An 18,046-nucleotide genomic window follows, 5' to 3' on the forward strand; every position below is an offset into this window, starting at 1 on the left:
AAAAAGCATAATTAGTTATTAATGAGTACAGGTTAATATATGATTCATTAAGGTGGGGTGTTGTTTCTCATGGTATGAAAGATTGATCATGCCTGCAGCTGATCTGAGTGAATGGTTTATTAGAAGATTATGAGATTGTCTTGAACTTGAGGAATAGTGCAAGAGAAGATGCATATTAGGAGAGAGAGAGAGGTAGAAGAAGTAAAGAGAGAGAGAGAGAGAGAGAGAAAATATACACACAGAGAGAGAGCAAGGAAGTGAAAGAGAGAGAGAGAGAGAAAGAGAGAGGAAAATAGAAAGAGAGAGAGGAAGAAAAAGAGTGATTGGGAGTGAGAGAGAGGGAAATGATGGATAAGAGGGATTGGAACACTTGAGAGAGAGAGAGAAAGAAAGAATTATTGAAGAGAGAAAGAGAAGAAAAAGAAAAGGATAGGCAGAGGAGGGTGAAAGAAAAGAGAAAGGAGAGAGAAAGAGAGAGAGATTAGTGTAAGTGGTAGAGACAATTATTATGAGAGTTAAATGAAGTACTGTACCTACATTACCTACATGTATGACAAAAAATGAGCTGTGGCTTTACAGTAGCACTAGCAGCGGTGGTGGTGACAGTGATAATAATAATTATTATAGTCATCATTTTTTATAGCACCATTTGATAGAGCAGATAAAAGGTGCTTATTACCATAAACATAGTCATACAGTACATGTACATACTTCAAATTCCAAGAGATGGGATTGCCAAAAAAGAGAGATATACACAAAAAGCATTAGCTGCACAGACAGTAATTACAAAGGTACTTAATAAATGACAAATATAACAAAAGGATTAATGGTATGAAAGAAAAATAGTACACCTAATGTTCTGTACTATTATAGCATCGATCCATTAATCCAATTGTCTGTACTTATATTAATCAGCCTAAGATATGAACGTATTGAGAAGATAGATAAGCTACCTCAGAACAAGAAACTCGGACAAATTTTCTAGTGGTTCAGTAAAATTCATAAAATATTGTCTCTTGGAAAGATGAGGACATGCAGTTTTGGTATCTTACAAAAGAATATTTGTATATTATGTTAAAAATAAAAAATAGTAATAGTAATAATGATATATATATAAAATACATTGATGATGTCTCTAAGCACTTTACCTTTGCGTTTACACAATGGATGCATCATGCACATTTTCCACTCCCTGGGGAGCATTCCAGCCAGGTGCCATTTTACAAATGTTTGTAATACTGAGCAAACTACAATGACTTTCACATTCTACCAGGTACCCATTCAACACCTGGGTGGAGAGTGGCAAAATTGGATTAATATCTTGCCAAAGGACATTATTGTCGGTTTGCAGTCGAACCCTCGACCAATAGAAAGAGAGTCGAGTGAATGAACCACTATACCACGACACAGCTGCATTTTGCTGATTTTTCTTTGTTTAAAGCAAGTTTCAGTGGTAAATACTTGGTTTCACATGCACTTTTGCATTTTAGGCCAAGTGTCATATGAATTAAAATCAAACAGATATGACATTTTCAAAATATAATTCAGAAAAGTAAACAAAACCTTCATATGAGTTTTATTTTATTGTATTTCTGTTTTAAAGAGAAGGTTGAGTTCTGGGAAGAGGTGAAAAATAATTTGTGAGCGTTATCATTCTTATTATGCAAGTGTGGAAGAACATCAGATAAGACATGTTCCCTGAAAAGCATGGCTCTTCAAATGCCTTCATATTCTAAATATGTCATGTAACATCGTAAAAATCCATGGTAGGATTTTTACGCCACGTGTTTGTTTAGTCCCATATACATCTTTCTGTGTACAGTGTTCGTAACTTTACCAAGACTTGGCCAAATTTCTTATCATTTTGATGATTCCAGAACCTTACAATACACACAAATTCTTATATGCTAGATGATCAACCTTTTCTGGTCGATTCCACAACGTTTCTTTCACAATGCAATCTCATGACCAGAACTCAACTTCATCTTTAAGCACCACATTAGAACACAGCAAAAGTGAACATTGATAAGAACAGGGCAACCTCTAAAAAATCATACAAAATCTAAGGCTCATTAAAACTAAACATGTTCTAATCATAGTTTAATATGCCTTAAAGTGGGTCATAATGGGCTATGTGCATGCATGGGCAGACAATTTTACCCAGCATGTTTCATTGATGTTATTGATCGATATTGATATATTCATGCATATTAAACCTATTATTGTAGTGACAAGAAACTCAAGGTCTGGACGCTGTATCAAATTATCAAGGCCATATATGATCATTTAAAAGATTTATGTCATTATTAGCTGCAGATTTAAACTATTATTTGATCTGTGTTACAGTCTACATGTACAGAAGTGAATAAATCATGGAATATTTGTTTATATCTAATCATAGGTAAATGTATTTAAGCACAAAATTAAGTGTAATTTTACATTGTAAAGAAAAATAATCTGTAATCAATGCCCCTAAAATAGGACATACAGTAGTACTATACCCAGCCCAAACATTCTTTTAAATTATAGTACTTTTCAAACGATCCCATCTGCCATATGGCATCTTTACTATCTTTCTTTCTTTCTATCTCTCTCTCTCTCTCTTTCTCTCTCTTTCTCTCTCTTTCTCTTTCTTTCTCTTTCACTCTCTCTCTTTCACGCTCTCTCTTTCTTTCTCTTTTTGCAATGTGAGCTAGAAAGAAAGTGAACCCATCTTATGAGTTGTTGCTGTCCCATAGGGCCCTCTGTGCATTCCATGTTGAGAGGGATGGCTGGTATTGACTTTGATGTTGAAGTGTGCTGGAATGCATTACTTCAGGCTGAAATGTGACGATTCTCTCCATCTCCACCAAACCCTGCACATTCATAGAAAGTCGGCCCGTGTTATTTGCCTTAGGCAGAGGCATTCAAATGTGGAGTTTAGAATAGTGGCACGAGAGGTGACTTGTACTCTCTGCTCTTGAACATTTTCAAGAGAAATTTGAAGTGGTCGATTTGCTACATGGCTTAAAATATCAAAAGTTCAAGCAAAAGATGTATTCGATTAGGACTGTGGTGAAAAAAATGATCTAAGTGTAATGTTTTTCTCTGTTTTCAACAGAGTGGCAGAGAGGGAGGGAGCAGGGCGACAAAGAGGGAGAGAAGAAAGATTTATATGTATGAGACACAACGACAGCAAGAGAGAAACAGAGAGAGAGAGAGAGAGAGAGAGAGAGAGAGAGAGAAAGTCAGTTTTATTGTTATGTCTTTCTCACAAGTGTACAGTGTAAGGGCATGGAATCAAGCACTACTGTTCTACTGTTTTTTTTTAACAAGAACTTTATTAAAATGTGCCACTCTCAATCCAGGTGAAGTATATGGTGTGATGAAGTCTGTGAGTACCCAGTGATAACTTAGCCCAGCTGGCCTAGCTCATGCTAGGATAGTAGTGTAGTGCCATTAGCAGTTCTTCCTTTTCTGTTTTTCCTGCTGCTCAATTGTACTGGTGTCCCTGTAGCCTGATTCTGTGTGGTACATGAATGGACATGATACAACATGAGTACTCAACAACAATTTACCACCATTATTTTACAAATGTGTTTGGAGATTGATGACTGAGGTCATATTGTAATTTTCTAAATACATGATTCTCGTATTAATATTCTTGTTCATATCATATTTTAACTATGTTATCATTTTGTTCTGTCTACAGGCGAACCCGATCCATCAATGCACCGGTCCCGTCCCCATCCTTCGGTCCCAAGGCCATGCTCAAGAGGGTTCCAGTCTCACAGATAATGTAAGTAACCGTTCTTTGTGCTTCTAGAGACACTAAAAGAATCCATCTTTAATATTCCAATTGGCAACATTAAAAATAATTATAAAAAAATATTTAAAAAAATCAATTTTCTGATAAATTGAACCCAGAAATTATTGTCTGATACAACATTGTTCAAAATAGTAATACACAATTCATTCAAAGAATGATATACACAACGCTAATTCGCTCGAGGGGAAATACTCATTTTAAAAATTCTACTTTGTGTTGCCAATTTAAAGATTTTATTCACTCATGTTATGTTCATTTCTTATTTACTTCTCTTGTTGTAATTTGCCTGAACTGCCCATTTTGTCTGCTCATATTTGTGTCAAGGTAACTTTAATAGCACGGTATTAATAAATGAAGTGGCTAAAGTTGGTTATTGCATATCTAATTCAAAGTACAAAGTCAGAAGTCCAGATCAGTATAATACTCTTATTCTCTCTAAACAGTCCCCCGAAGTATACTATAGACCTACATATTGCTGCTGGGAATTTCATAGAAATTTCCTTTCCGAAATGCTGTATATGCGAGAGACAAGCAATTTTCAGGCTGCATCTTTTCTGCCGTTCGTTGTGTGATAGCCTTCTGTGCTGTCCATGGACAATTTAAGGCCAATATTCAATTTATTCACAATTTATTATTGTATGGAAAAAGGTCAGACACCACGTTCAAATACACATTGCCAGGTATATATATCCTCTGTTGACTCTGTGTCGAATAAAGAAAACACCCTTCTAGCTAGCTTCACAGAGACTATCTTCACAGAGACTATCTCACCATGCAAGGGGTGCAGTATAGATAATGCAGGACTCCCCGTTAACTTCCATGAAACTGGGTCACTTTAATGGAAATTGGCAAACGTTTTGGTAGTGGGTCCTGGTAAATTTTTTGATGGAATTATTATTCAAATTTTGGGACATCACCCTGAGTTTCTGATGGTTATTAATTTGCTATTGGGTCCTGATAGCGGTTAGGGAGACCCAACATTTGCTCCGTCACAAGTTGCTCCAGGCTTTATTTCATTTTGCAAGAGATTTTGGGTTAGGATCAGATTTTGGATGTTTATTTTTAAAGTTTGGGTTAATGCAGGGTTTCTTTGTCACTAGCTTGAGTTACTGGGGTCTGGAGTGACATCATTTTAGAGGATTGTGTGAAGCAGCCCTCTTTGATTGTTAAGAAAAAAGTGGGAGGGTGGTAGAGATTGAATTTCTTGGGTCCATGTGTATCAGACCTAGGATAGTGTCAATGCCCTGGTTTTGCATTAGGGTTAGGGTTAGGGTCTGTTACATCCAGGATTCAATACAATCTAATGAAAGAAATGGAACCTGGAGAAATTGTCGCTGGGGCACGTACGTGTCGTAAAATCAATAAATCTACACCTACATTTATATCTTACAATCCAGAACTCAAATACAGGTGTAAAATAATTGCCTTATACAACCGCAGTTGATACAAAAATAACGCAGATAAATTTTGACGGGCGCCCCATCTGCAAATGGGCAAGAGCATTGTGTTTGTTCCATTAGCAGGTAGTGTCCCATGCATGTACGCTAATAAGTATGTTAATGGAATTAGGTGTTCTTGAAAACCTCTAATAAAGTCTCCCTTCATCAAGCATTGTACACAAAATTCACTAGATGGAATTGATTCTAGTGTCTAAATGTTGAATAATGCTGGTGGAGAATTGATGGAAGAAAAGCCAATATTGATCAATTTGGTTTGAGGGAGGAGTTAATAGGGGGTTGAGAGTATAGGAATTCTTTTCATTTTATTATTAGAATTAGACTACTTCCAATATGTTTTGAAGTTGAAAATATGGGAGGTACATGTATGGTGAAGACATCACTTTGTGACATTCTAAAACTTAAAAAAGGAAACAAGAATGAATATTTCTTATCACATTTGAAAATACTCTAGAAATGCAAAGATAAGGATATGTTAAGTGTATACATGTATATGTTGAAAGAATGTTAAGAATCGTGCTGTCCGTTAAATGAATACATTTGAGTAATTTTTATTTCAAACCAGTGTTTGGGTCTATTTGAAATCATTCTCAATGCAAATAAATAGAATAAGTACGACAGACTGATCATCTCTTTAAAATCTGACATGAGAACATCCCAAATATGAATATGGCAGACTGACCTTAGAGTTAATTATATCCTCCAGTGTCTCCAAACTAATTTCCAAACCAGCTGCCCATGATAATAGATATGGTTTGGAGCCAGAAGGGCGTTAACTCGTACACTTTAACACAGAGTGAACACCCTTCTGGCTCTGAACAAATGATATAATTTGTTGAGAGTTAGAAGGGTATTAACTCAAAGTAGAAGTACATGTATATCTGATAATCCCCTTTTTGCTTTTTGCAAAATATATCAACGAAGAAGAAAAATCTCTGATGTATGACCTTTAATTCTTCCTTTCATTAAAATTTGACTAGAAGTCATACTCCATGTCTGAACATAATTGGCAGGCAGACCGAGTGAAAATTAGATGGTTCTAACTATTTGACATCTAAAGCATCGAAGGGGGGATTTTTATTAAAAAGGTGATAGATTGACGTGGTTAAAATGAGTGAGACGAAAAGCCGATGACTGGCGTAGAATTATTTGGTTAATTAGGGTGATGTGTTTGTCTGAATTGCAGTGTTGTCAGGAGCGAGGTTTGGAGATATATTATTGTAGTCTGGCAAAGGTTTTTTTTATATTTCCAGGCAATTTTGAAGTGGATTGTGATATTAAATTTCCACTTTTTTACTTTCCAAGTTCCAGGCCTTATATGCATTTTATAATCCTCTCTAGTTTCCACACATATGAACCTTTTAAAATTATTATCATTTTAATATTGAAATTGGAAGATAAATATTGAGTGCTTCCCTATCCCCGCCCCTTAAAAAGAAAAGAAATGTAGGCATCATTATTATATGAAATAATTCTGCAATTGTTGATTTCGCTTGACTGAATTGACCAACATCATTCAATCACATGGACAGGCAAGCTAGAGGAAAATTATGGATAACATTTGGAAGGATGGCTATTGTATTTTTGTTTGTATTGCCCTGTTTTTTCATTTGTTACAATCCACAAACTAATTGACTCAATCAATCAATCAATCAATCAATCAATCAATCAATCAATCAATCAATCAATCAATCAATCAATCAATCAATCAATCAATCAATCAATCAATCAATCAATCAATCAATCAATCAATCAATCAATCAATCAATCAATCAATCAATCAATCAATCAATCAATCAATCAATCAATCAATCAATCAATCAATCAATCAATCAATCAATCATGTACCTTAATGGGTAATTTATTTTAATGGATAAATTGAACGGGAGGGTGAAAATAGCATACAGAGTGTTGTAGCTTTTTTTTGCATAAAGTTTACAATTCAGTTTCAATTTTTATTCTTTTATTACAAAATAAACAGATCATTTATGCGACATTTTTTCTTTTAGTCTCTTCTCTAATTTGTCTTCAATGGCTCTTTACTGATTCATCTTTGTATCCCAGTCAAGAGGTACTTTAAGCTTGTCTCATCTAATTATAGATGCTCATCATCAAATGAGTACATTGTTATTACATGTGGTTTCCGCTATTGTGGTATAAATACAGCCTGGATAATGAGGAATTTCTGTTCTTGAAATCCTGTACATTACAGAAAAAGAGAAAGAAAGATTCTTTGTAATGATAATACCGGTAATAATAATAATAATAATAATAATAATAATAATAATAATAATAATAATATGTCTTGTTTATCCAGGGTAGTCACATCAGTATTCATACTGTTCTCCCTGAGGCTCCTGCAATCATATCATTATGATGATGGTTATGATCATGATAAGGATGATGATGATTGTCATCTCTTGTTTTTCCCTCCACCTGTAGGCATGTGACGGATCCCTCTAGCCAGCGCCTCGTATGGAAAGCCACTCCCCTCTCTGTGCTCATCATTAAAAAGATCTTTGACACATCGGTTTTGGGACCTTTCAAAGAGATGACCAAATGGCTTTCACAGGTAAAAGGATGTAGCATGAACAGCATGTCTTTGCCAGAAGGGCACTGATGCTTTTGCATATAGTGTGTGTAACATGGAATCTTTCATAACCATGGTAGCCTTGGGATTTAAGCAAAGGCAGGAAAGACTTAAAAATATATAGTGACCAGTATTTTTGGACAAGTGATAATTTTTTAATTTTCTTAATTTTTTTTTGTACTAGATATTTTGTAATCATAACAATAAATTGTTTAGCTTTGATATTTCTGGTTCACTGTCCTTATCATTTTGTTCAGAGCCAGAAGGTTATTGACTCTTTGTAAAAATTCACTTTTTCTTTCCTATCAACGTTCTGTTATATAAAATGTAATTTTCATAATAATATCTATAATGTTCTCTCTGTAACTGTGTTACCTTATTATGGGCGTTCCCAACTCAAGCTATGCTTTCCGGGTTTTCGCCTCCTTCCGTATCTGATTTACTGTATACTCTATGTTGAAATAAATGTTATATATATCATGTTTATATACATTGTGTTTCATATTGTACTGTTGAGAAGGAAATAAATGTTAATAAATACAAAATACAAAGCTAAAGTCCTTTTAGATCTCGCTAAATGATATATTTTGTTTGAACAATAGTATTGATCACAGAGCAAAATGGCTAGAGCATGTGTGGTACAACTACAAATTTACTGTTTTATTTTTTTGCCTATATTTTGATGTTTTTTGAAGATCATTTGCTAATTTGGAACATACATAAACAAATTATTTATAGATTACCTTTTATGAATAAATATGTACTTGTAACATACATATTGTTTAAATATAAAATTCATAAATCCTATTTTTTGTTACAGGAGAAGAATCTAGTGATCTATGTAGAAGGCAAAGTACAAGAGGATGAAGATCTGTTAGCCAACAAGGAGTTCTCTACCCTCATGAAGAAATTTAAAACATTCAAAGAAGGTAAGACAATCCACTGTTTCATCTCCTCGTAGCTGAGCTATTTTAGAAAGAAAAACACTCCTGAAAGTCATGCCAATAGCTCAAAGCAGTATGTGAAGGACTGGTATTGACTTTTGTCTCATCATTGCAAGCAATAATATATCTTCAGATGAAATCAAAGTCCATTGTGTAGAATGATAACATGGAGTGTTATTCAAGGGGGGGGGGGGGGGGGGCAATTACAACACAAATTGTTCAGAAAAATCGCGAGGAGGTAATTGCCAGCTGAAGGTAAGTTGAATATTAAAAATGGGAACTAATATACGCAGTGAGCTGAGACCGTGAGATTCTGCTCTTTAAATGGAGATATAAATACAATTATTTACCAAGGTATAGAAGAGAGATAAAATTGGTTGCTTTTATTTCTTTATTTCTAGTTTACTGCTGATTGTTTTTTTTTTTTTTTTTTTTGTGCGTGTTTTGGGGCTCACAACAGCGACTCCTATCTAATTAGCCTAAGGTTGTTTTTTAATAGATTATCCTGTTGATTCTAGAATCTCTTATCAAGAGTAGTGATTGATTGATTAATTGCGACTCCAAATGAGCTTGATATCATTTTCAACTTGTAACGTATGCACCTTTGCAATTAATTAATGGATTTGTGGTTAATTCTGATCATTTGCAGCTGTTTATACATCTTATTTTCTCTTCTTTATATGTCATAGTTTCCCTGTGAGTACCGTATTGATATCGACCCGTTTTACCCTATCTCTATGACCTAGGTGATGACCTGAGCGATAGGATAGACTTCATCATCTGCCTGGGAGGAGATGGCACCCTTCTCTGGGCATCCTCGTTGTTCCAGGAGGGCAGCGTACCTCCCGTCATGGCCTATCACTTAGGATCCCTAGGATTCCTCACACCGTTTGAGTTTGAAGATTTCAAGGAATCCGTCAATGTCTTCCTAGAAGGTATGTACCTCTGTCGGTTTGTATGACACTTGGTTCTGCTCCTTGGTCAATTTCACAATGATGTTAGTGATGATGATGATGTTGATGAAGACGGTGTTGATGATAATAATGTGATATTGATATAGATGAAGATGAAGATATAGATGATGATAGTGATGAAGACTGTTTAAGGAAGATGGTGGTGGTAATGATGATAATGATGGTGGTGATGATGATGGTGGTAATGATGGTGGTTATGGTGATGATGGTGATGGTGTTGATGATGATGATACTAAAAATAGTAGTTTTATTTTAGACAAAGTACAATAAATTTCTACTCTTCTGCTATCCCAATCCAGGTAATGCAGCTGTCACGTTAAGAAGTCGACTGAAGTGTCTCATATTTGAGAACTCTGAGATCCCCAATGGCCTAGAGGTTGACAACAGTGATGCCTTGAAACCTCCCAGCAAGAAACCCGATCCACCCAACCTCAAATTCAAATTCCAGGTGAATGAAATGAAAACTTAAAATGCTACATTGTTTTGGAGTACTGGACTACGTAAAAATATCCAAAGGACATAAGTGCCATGCCAGGGATTGAACCCATGACCTTTGATTTAGGGTTCAAGCAATTGTCTGAAGCTGGAATCACAAACATGAGTCACAAATCAAAACGCTGGTACAAAACATGGTTACTGCGGGAGATCGTTCAAACGATTTATCATCAACGCAGCGCAGTTTGACCCAGGAAGTATAGGTCAACGTCGGAGCAGAGCATATGCACAGTGCTAGTGTGCACAAACTGCATGCAAAGCAGGCCACGATAATGCCGTCATAGAATCATGATTGAGATCTCTGTTGCGTTCAAGCGATTTTTGGCACAAAACGCATCTTTTTCAGCGTTTCTTGTTTGAGTTTTGAAACGCATTTATTGCACGACCGACAAAAAATCGCTTGAAGTCGCTTGAACACAACCGTGTTTTAAACTAAACGTCTTTGAAAACAGTGTTTCTAGGGTGAAAAAGTGTCACTTGAACGCACTTATGACACCTCTTTCTCTTTCTCATCTTGTATCTACCAGGTCATGAATGACGTCGTGATAGACAGAGGTCCATCTCCTTATCTATCAAACCTAGATCTCTTCATCGATGGTCGACACGTCACAACGGTCCAGGGCGATGGTGAGTCTCTATTTAGATGCCTTACAAATAATCTCCCTCTGCCACATGTTATTTATTCCTCTCTTTTTGAAACATTCTGTGTGAAGAGTATATGAAATAGACTGTATTCCTAATTTAGCCTTATGAGATTCATAATTTTTTCTGCGAAAGATAGGCAGGTATGAGTTTCTTGCTGTGAAAATGACTGTTGACAATTTGCAAATCTTCATGTTGAGAACATTTCTGGCTTTAGTAGTACTTTTGAGATTGCAATATCAATATCGCAAGCCTACTGCATAATATCATTAATATTCTGGAAATTTGAAATTTTGATATCTTCCTGATTAATGCTCTGAATGATGAATTAAGACTTTATATCAAAATGTTGGTTCATTGTAGACATCTCTGTGGAGTAAAGACTAAAATCAGCTACAAAATGTATACTAATTCATGATGTCACTGATTCATATTCATATGTGCCTCCATTCGTAGGGGTTAATATTAATAGAAACTGGAATTGTAGCCTAACAATCAATATTTGTGAAGATAATTTGAGAATATGTCTTGTACTTTGATCCTGATTTTAAGCCAGCACGATTGCTACATGTACCAAAAGGAAGTCACAAGAAATAAGCACCGGTTTTGGAAGTGAAATATGCATGCATTGTGCAATGCTATTGTGCAATGCATTGCCATCAGTCAAATGCACGTATGCAATAATATTTTCCCCAGGGTTAGCTTTTAATGAATAATTGAGCACAAATGCTGTTTGATTAATGCATGGATGCAGTTTGTTCCCAGCATTTGCTGGATGTTTTCTATTGTTTGATGAGTATCGTAGAACCATTGTAGGTTTTTTTTTTTTGTGTGCAATGATCAGCCAACCAGAAAGGTAAAAAGACTGCTAGGATAATAATGTAATGCATTAAAAACATCCTGGATCTTAGGAAAAAAACATTCATTTGAATCATGAATCACTATTTTGCGGTCAGATTCCAGAAATGATTTACTGCTTCAATGTTCCTCTCTCTCTTTAAAGAAAATGAAAAATATTTTCAATGTTGTTTTCAATTTCAATAAATACAGGGATTATGAATGTTTTTTAAACTTTCTACAGACTATTCATGTTTTATACAGTAGGCTTACGGTTGCACCATGTGAGAGAGAGAGGGGAGGGGGGGGGGGGAGGATTGGGGAGTCCTGAAAAGGACTGTCTGTAATCTTTCTTTCTTGAGAGTGTGTGTAGTCCTGAAAAAGACTGTTGGTAATCTTTCTTGTGTTTTTTTCTTCTCATGACAGGTTTAATAATTTCCACTCCTACTGGTAGCACAGCCTATGCAGCAGCAGCAGGAGCCGCAATGGTACACCCCAACGTCCCTGCAATACTCATCACCCCTATCTGCCCACATACATTGTCCTTTAGGCCCATTGTAGTACCTGCTGGTGTGGAACTCAAGGTACGTACCATTGTCTGAATACAGGGGTGTCGTAGAACCTTTTGTGTGAGGGATAATTTAGTTCTATTTTTCTCCATCATCCTGTCATAGTCATCACCCCTATCTGACCATATAGACTCTTCTGTATGCCCATTGTAGTACCCGCTGGTATTGAACTTAAGTCATGTACCATTGTCTGAATATAGAGGTGTCGTAGAACATTTGTTTGTGATGGACATTCCATCCGTCCTTGTCAATTCTTTCAGAAATCGCTAGAACTCGTGTCAAAGTGACATGTATATTTTTGTAACTTAGGCATGGTTATAACTCAAAGCATGCACAATCTAAAGCTTACAAGATGGTATAGATAATGGTATACGGTAATGAAAAAAGAATTGTACAGTCTCATGTAATTATATTTACAATACTTTAACCAGAAAAAATATATCAGGATTTCATCAAACGTTTGGCAGCTACCTATTACAATCAGTACACATTTAGAACACCTGTGTGAAATTTAGATAATGTCTCTGTGTAAATATATGTAAATTACAACATTATACATTTGACACTTTCAGGTAGTTAAGCTTTACATAATGTTATTTTTTAATGAGAGGTGTCTTAAGCACAGTTATCTACAATAAAGAATTGGCGATCTTCTTGTATGAACAAATGTTTTATGCTGTTGAGATTTAGATGGATTGCAAGCTTAACGAATTCTTCTTTACTTGTGTACGTGCAGGTTTCTGTTTCACCGGATGCAAGGCATACAGCCTGGGCCTCTCTGGATGGAAGGAATAGACAAGAACTCAAGAAAGGATTCTGGTAAGTGATGATTGCAGGCAGGCATACTAGAGCTTGATGTCAGTTTGTGTGTGTGTGTGTGTGGGGGGGGGGGGGGGGGCGGAAAAGTAGAGAGAGAGAGAGGGGGGGGGAGGTACTGTCAGAGAGAGGGGGGAAGGGACGGTGAGAGAAAGAGAGAGACATAGCCGGACCCAAAAAAAGGGGGGGGGGCAGGGAACAAGAGTGAGGGATGGAAGGAATCAAGGAGAAATATAGAAGACAAAAAATTGGAAAAAAAGACAAGATGAGGGGCGAGTAAGAGATAGAGAAAGAGAGGAGGGAGGGCAAAGCAGTAGACAGAAGGGGGAAGGGAGAAGATATTGTCAAGGAAAAAAAAGGAATAATAATTCTAAATAGTTAAGAGGTGATCACTAATCAATTTTTAGAGATGTCAAAAGAAAGATTGAAAAACATTAACTTTTTTTGCATTAAAAACATGCCTTGAAGATAGAAAATTATATGGCTGTTCCGGGTTCATCGTCCATTCTAGTTTATCTTTATCTAAGCTTCATTGCGAGAAAATTGTGATGTCAATATTTACTCTTTTAAGATATGATCAGTCTTTGTATGAAAGGCAAGTCAACACTTTCAGATAATGAAGTTGACTTTTGAACATGCTATTCTAAAATATCTGTATTGTATGCATAAATTTGTCACAATTGCAAAGAGGAAACACAGTGAAAATGTAAATGTAGATTTATAGATATGATAGATTTATATCAATCCATCCATACATGTAGATAGAGATAGAGAAGTTGAAGTTTGAAGTTTATTAACAACAACAAAATGTATGTACATCATAAAACAAAGTACAATGTATGCAAGGCAGAACAATAAAATATGAATTGTACATAAGGTACAAAACAATGCAATACTGCAAAAGATTAATAATGCTTACATAAAACACATTTTTACAAATGTTCAAGTTGATGCTAAAAGAAAACCAAAAGTTTCAATGACACATGTTTATAACAATGGCAAAAAGCTTAGATAGGTATGGAGAAAATCAAAGAGATTTCTTACTGGTAATCAAAGTCCAACATGTCATGATCTATTATTACAAACAAACTCTATTATACTTTGAATATGTTTATTTCATCAGTCTGTAATAAACATAGTAAAGAGGAACTAACTACATGTATTCTCCATGCATTGATTGCTTAAGTGGGAAGTAGTCTTCTGTGATTGTCTTGTAAGAATGTTTCACTTCCACCTTTTTTAAATGAAAAGCTAGGGACCAGAAACATTTTCATTTCATTTCCATAAAAATTTAATGTCATATTTCAGTTTGTTTTTAAAATGCTTCTGACTACAATAAACAGTAATTATATAATTGTATCTATCCATTCATTGTCAGTTTGCTGTCAGTTAATTGTCAATTTAGCCACAACCTTGAAATATGGCTTTTAGTTCAATTCCATTCAATTTTGTATTTATTTCATTTCCAAAGAAAGATAAACAAAGGTATTGTAGATATTATTACAGAAAATATGAAGAAAAAAAATAGTATACAAGTACATTTTTACACAAAATAACATTATTAAAAGAAATTCTTAATTTCTGAGGAAATTGGGGGATCCACTAAAAAGCAGTGCTTGCAGTTTTTGGATCCACCAGAAAAAAAAAAATAGTTAGAGGCGTCTACTCGGCACAAACATTCTCAAGGGCTTTATTTGCTATGACAATTCATTAAGTTTTAAAGTTTGTTTGTTTGGTGATAATATTCATTTGGTTTTTGCCAATTATATTTAATTGAAGTCAGGAAGTTCATTATGTCCGGACCAAGGACACTGGCCCGTCTCATGTCTGTCATGTTCGACAGCTGATTTCTTCTTTCTCGAGGCAGTTTAATTTGACTCGTTGGTTCTCATTAAAATTTATTAGGGTTTGTAAACACTATTCAAACTTTTTATGATGCAATGGAACAAACTAAATCAATTTAGCATAGACAGATTTTTGTTAGTTTCGCACCTGAGATATATGTGTTCTCCAGATCATTCCTCTGATAATTAATTCAAATTTAATTTGAGCTTCATAACAAATTCATTTGTGTTTGATATGAGCTTTCAAGAATAGAAGTGATTAATCTAAATTGATCTTCTTTTGTACTTGTACATGCAGCTTGAGGATCACGACGTCAGTCTACCCAGTGGCATCTGTGTGCAGCATAGATCAGATCTGTGATTGGTTTGACAGCCTGGTGGAGTGTCTCCACTGGAATGAACGGCAAACACAGAAATCATTCCGATCAAAGATCAAGGACAAATCATCAAACAACAACAACAAACAGAATGGTGGCTCCAGTAGTCCAGACTGATAAAACACTTCTAGTCTAGCAATCTCACATTTTCTACTTTGGCTTTACTATTGAGGACCAACTTTTGTCCTGACGGAGTGGGGAGTAAGTTTATATCATGTAACTGCGGGATCAAATCTATACCGAGGAAGACTAACATTTTTTCCAATTTTCTATTTTTGTTTTACTAATATGGACCTTCTTTGGCCTTGATTGAAGTGAAAGGGGGAGTAAGACAACATCATGTAATGGCATGATCAGAAATGCAATGAACAAGAATAAAATGATATACATTGTGTCTCCATCTTTCTACATTTATTGAAGAGTTTTACTGAAGAGGACCTACCTTTGCCCTGATGGAGTGGGAGTAAGTTTATAAGATGTAACTGCGGGATCAGAACTGCATTTAGCTAGACTTGAAGTAATCTCCATTTTGTTATTTTTTTCAAAACTTTTCATGAAGAGGACCTTATTTGGACAAGGATGAGGGAGTAAGTTTTGCAATGTAATGGCAGGATCAGACATTGTGTAAGCTGTTTTTCCAAGAAGTGATTTTTTTTTTTCCTTTCTGTGACAACACATCAAGTTTCGTTGGTTTTGATGCTGTGAAAATGGATGACCGTGGATGACAAAAACAACATGGAGTCCTGGATACCAAGATAAGCATCTTACTTTAAGTTTAAATATCAAAATCTGGAAGTGGAGTGGATTAAGCAGCTTGGATGACATTAGCAATCTAGTACCTAGATTGTTGATTATCTGCAAGGCCTCTATTGACCAAGATGGGCAAGTGGTGTTTTTCTTGTACCCTGTAGTACCATTCACCACTAGTACTGTTTCAACACTTCAATACAATCATTCTATTTGTACAATGCTCTCACTAGTGTTTCACAGGCGCTTTACATACACAAGAATGTCTTTTCAAAGAGGGTATTTATATGAATAGAAAGCACACTTGAGTGAATGCTAATGAACTCTATATGTGCTTCGGTCAACAAATGCAACAAACGGTGGTCTGCCATGGTCAACCTTTTTTTACATGTACAATGTGCATGTTTAACCTGCATTAAAACAATGTGGTGTAGGATTTCTATCCATAGCCGCATACAGATTTCAATAGTAAATGGGCAGAATCACAGCTATGTATTAACACTTTTGATACAATGTGCATAAAAAGGAAATTATAAAAATTGCCAAATTCAAACAAAAGACCTCATGATATTACCCAAAGTATGTGTGTGTGAGTGTTTATGTAATGACTTATGGCATTCTACATAGTGATAATGCTCTCTTTTTGTACATCTGGTTTTGGAATTGTTTTTGCATTTGAAAAAAAACGGTAAGCATGCGCATTTACTGAAATTAGGGAATTCATGTTACATTCCAGATATTTTATAAGATGACATACTTTTTCTTTGTGACATCTCTGGTAGAGTGTCTACCGTTATATATGACACCCCCCCCCCCCCTCTTTTTATTTGGAAGAGGGTATTTTATGTATCCAGCATAAAAAGGTATCATCAATAATGTATTTTAAACTTCTTTGCTCATTGTAAAATAAGATTACCACCCTGGCTTGACCATGCTCATTAGCCTGCATAAAGGTTATATACCAAAAGAGAAAATAAATCCTGAGCTGACTACAAGAAGGCTTTATTGTCAAGGGTAGTTACTGCCTTCTTGCTGGCAGCCACTGAAATATAGGTCCTCTTGTTTGATGGACTATAGAGTGGTGAAGTGTGACGTCATCAAAAATCTATTTTTTTAATGTCTCAATTTTTTCTTCATTTTCCGAAAGAGCATAAAAATAATGTCCAAATGTTGAAAACCAATAGGAAGTCAGTGTTATATTGCTCTAGTTCATAACATTTCGAGCCAGAGCAATATAACACTGAGTTCCCATAGGCAATCTTTTTATTCAGATGGTCATATCTCAGCCAATACTTAACATATTCAATTGGTTTTTGACATTTGGACATTATTTTTTATGCTCTTTCGAAAAATGAAGAAAAAATTGAGAAATTCCAAAAATAGATTTTGTATGATGTCACAGCTTCAGTACTCTATAAACTCTAGTATGTACGAGGGTCTGTCTCCCAAGTTGTTTGTTTTATTTAAGAAAGAGTTAAATGTGTACAAACTATATCGTTCATTTTTCTCTCTCTCTGATTTAAGGTTTCCTCTCTTCTTTAATGTACGACTATGACCTTGCAGGTTCTGATATCCTATTCTTTTGGAGATTATTTGAAAAAAATTCTCACATTTCTTCACATATTTTGTACAGAGCTGGACAAATATGAGGACTATGATTCTATCAATCAAATAATGATAAAACACTAGGTGCTAGAACTTATCAGTATGCAATTTATGTAATTAGTGTTTTCCAAATCAAATTTTCATCTTGTATTCTGTCAATTTATGAGCTGTATTGCACAAAGACTATGGATCAAGTTCCAATGAATTGTTATGTATGTGGTAAATTGAAATTAATGAACTTGTAATTAGGTCTTTTGTTTTACGTAAAGTACCCTTGCCAGAGGTCTGGGTCCTGTTTCATAAAACTTGATATCAATAACAAGTTACAAGCTACTGTTATA

At 35.3% G+C, this 18,046-nt stretch overlaps 1 protein-coding gene across 1 annotated transcript; it reads left to right on the plus strand.

Annotated features, from left to right (window-relative positions):
- Positions 1-3,688: 3,688 nt before the first annotated feature.
- On the plus strand, positions 3,689-15,470 carry NADK (NAD kinase; the record flags this gene model as incomplete). The annotated part of the gene is given in 9 exon segments (NM_001161438.1): positions 3,689-3,778; positions 7,708-7,837; positions 8,676-8,784; positions 9,546-9,734; positions 10,073-10,221; positions 10,796-10,895; positions 12,174-12,331; positions 13,053-13,135; positions 15,275-15,470. Coding segments are annotated over 9 exon segments (1,204 nt in total), but the record flags the coding sequence as incomplete, so codon positions are not given.
- Between the last annotated feature and the right edge of the window lie 2,576 nt (positions 15,471-18,046).

This window comes from Strongylocentrotus purpuratus, unplaced genomic scaffold (assembly GCF_000002235.5).
Source record: "Strongylocentrotus purpuratus isolate Spur 01 unplaced genomic scaffold, Spur_5.0 spur5_scaffold_16, whole genome shotgun sequence".
NCBI lineage: Eukaryota > Metazoa > Echinodermata > Echinoidea > Camarodonta > Strongylocentrotidae > Strongylocentrotus > Strongylocentrotus purpuratus.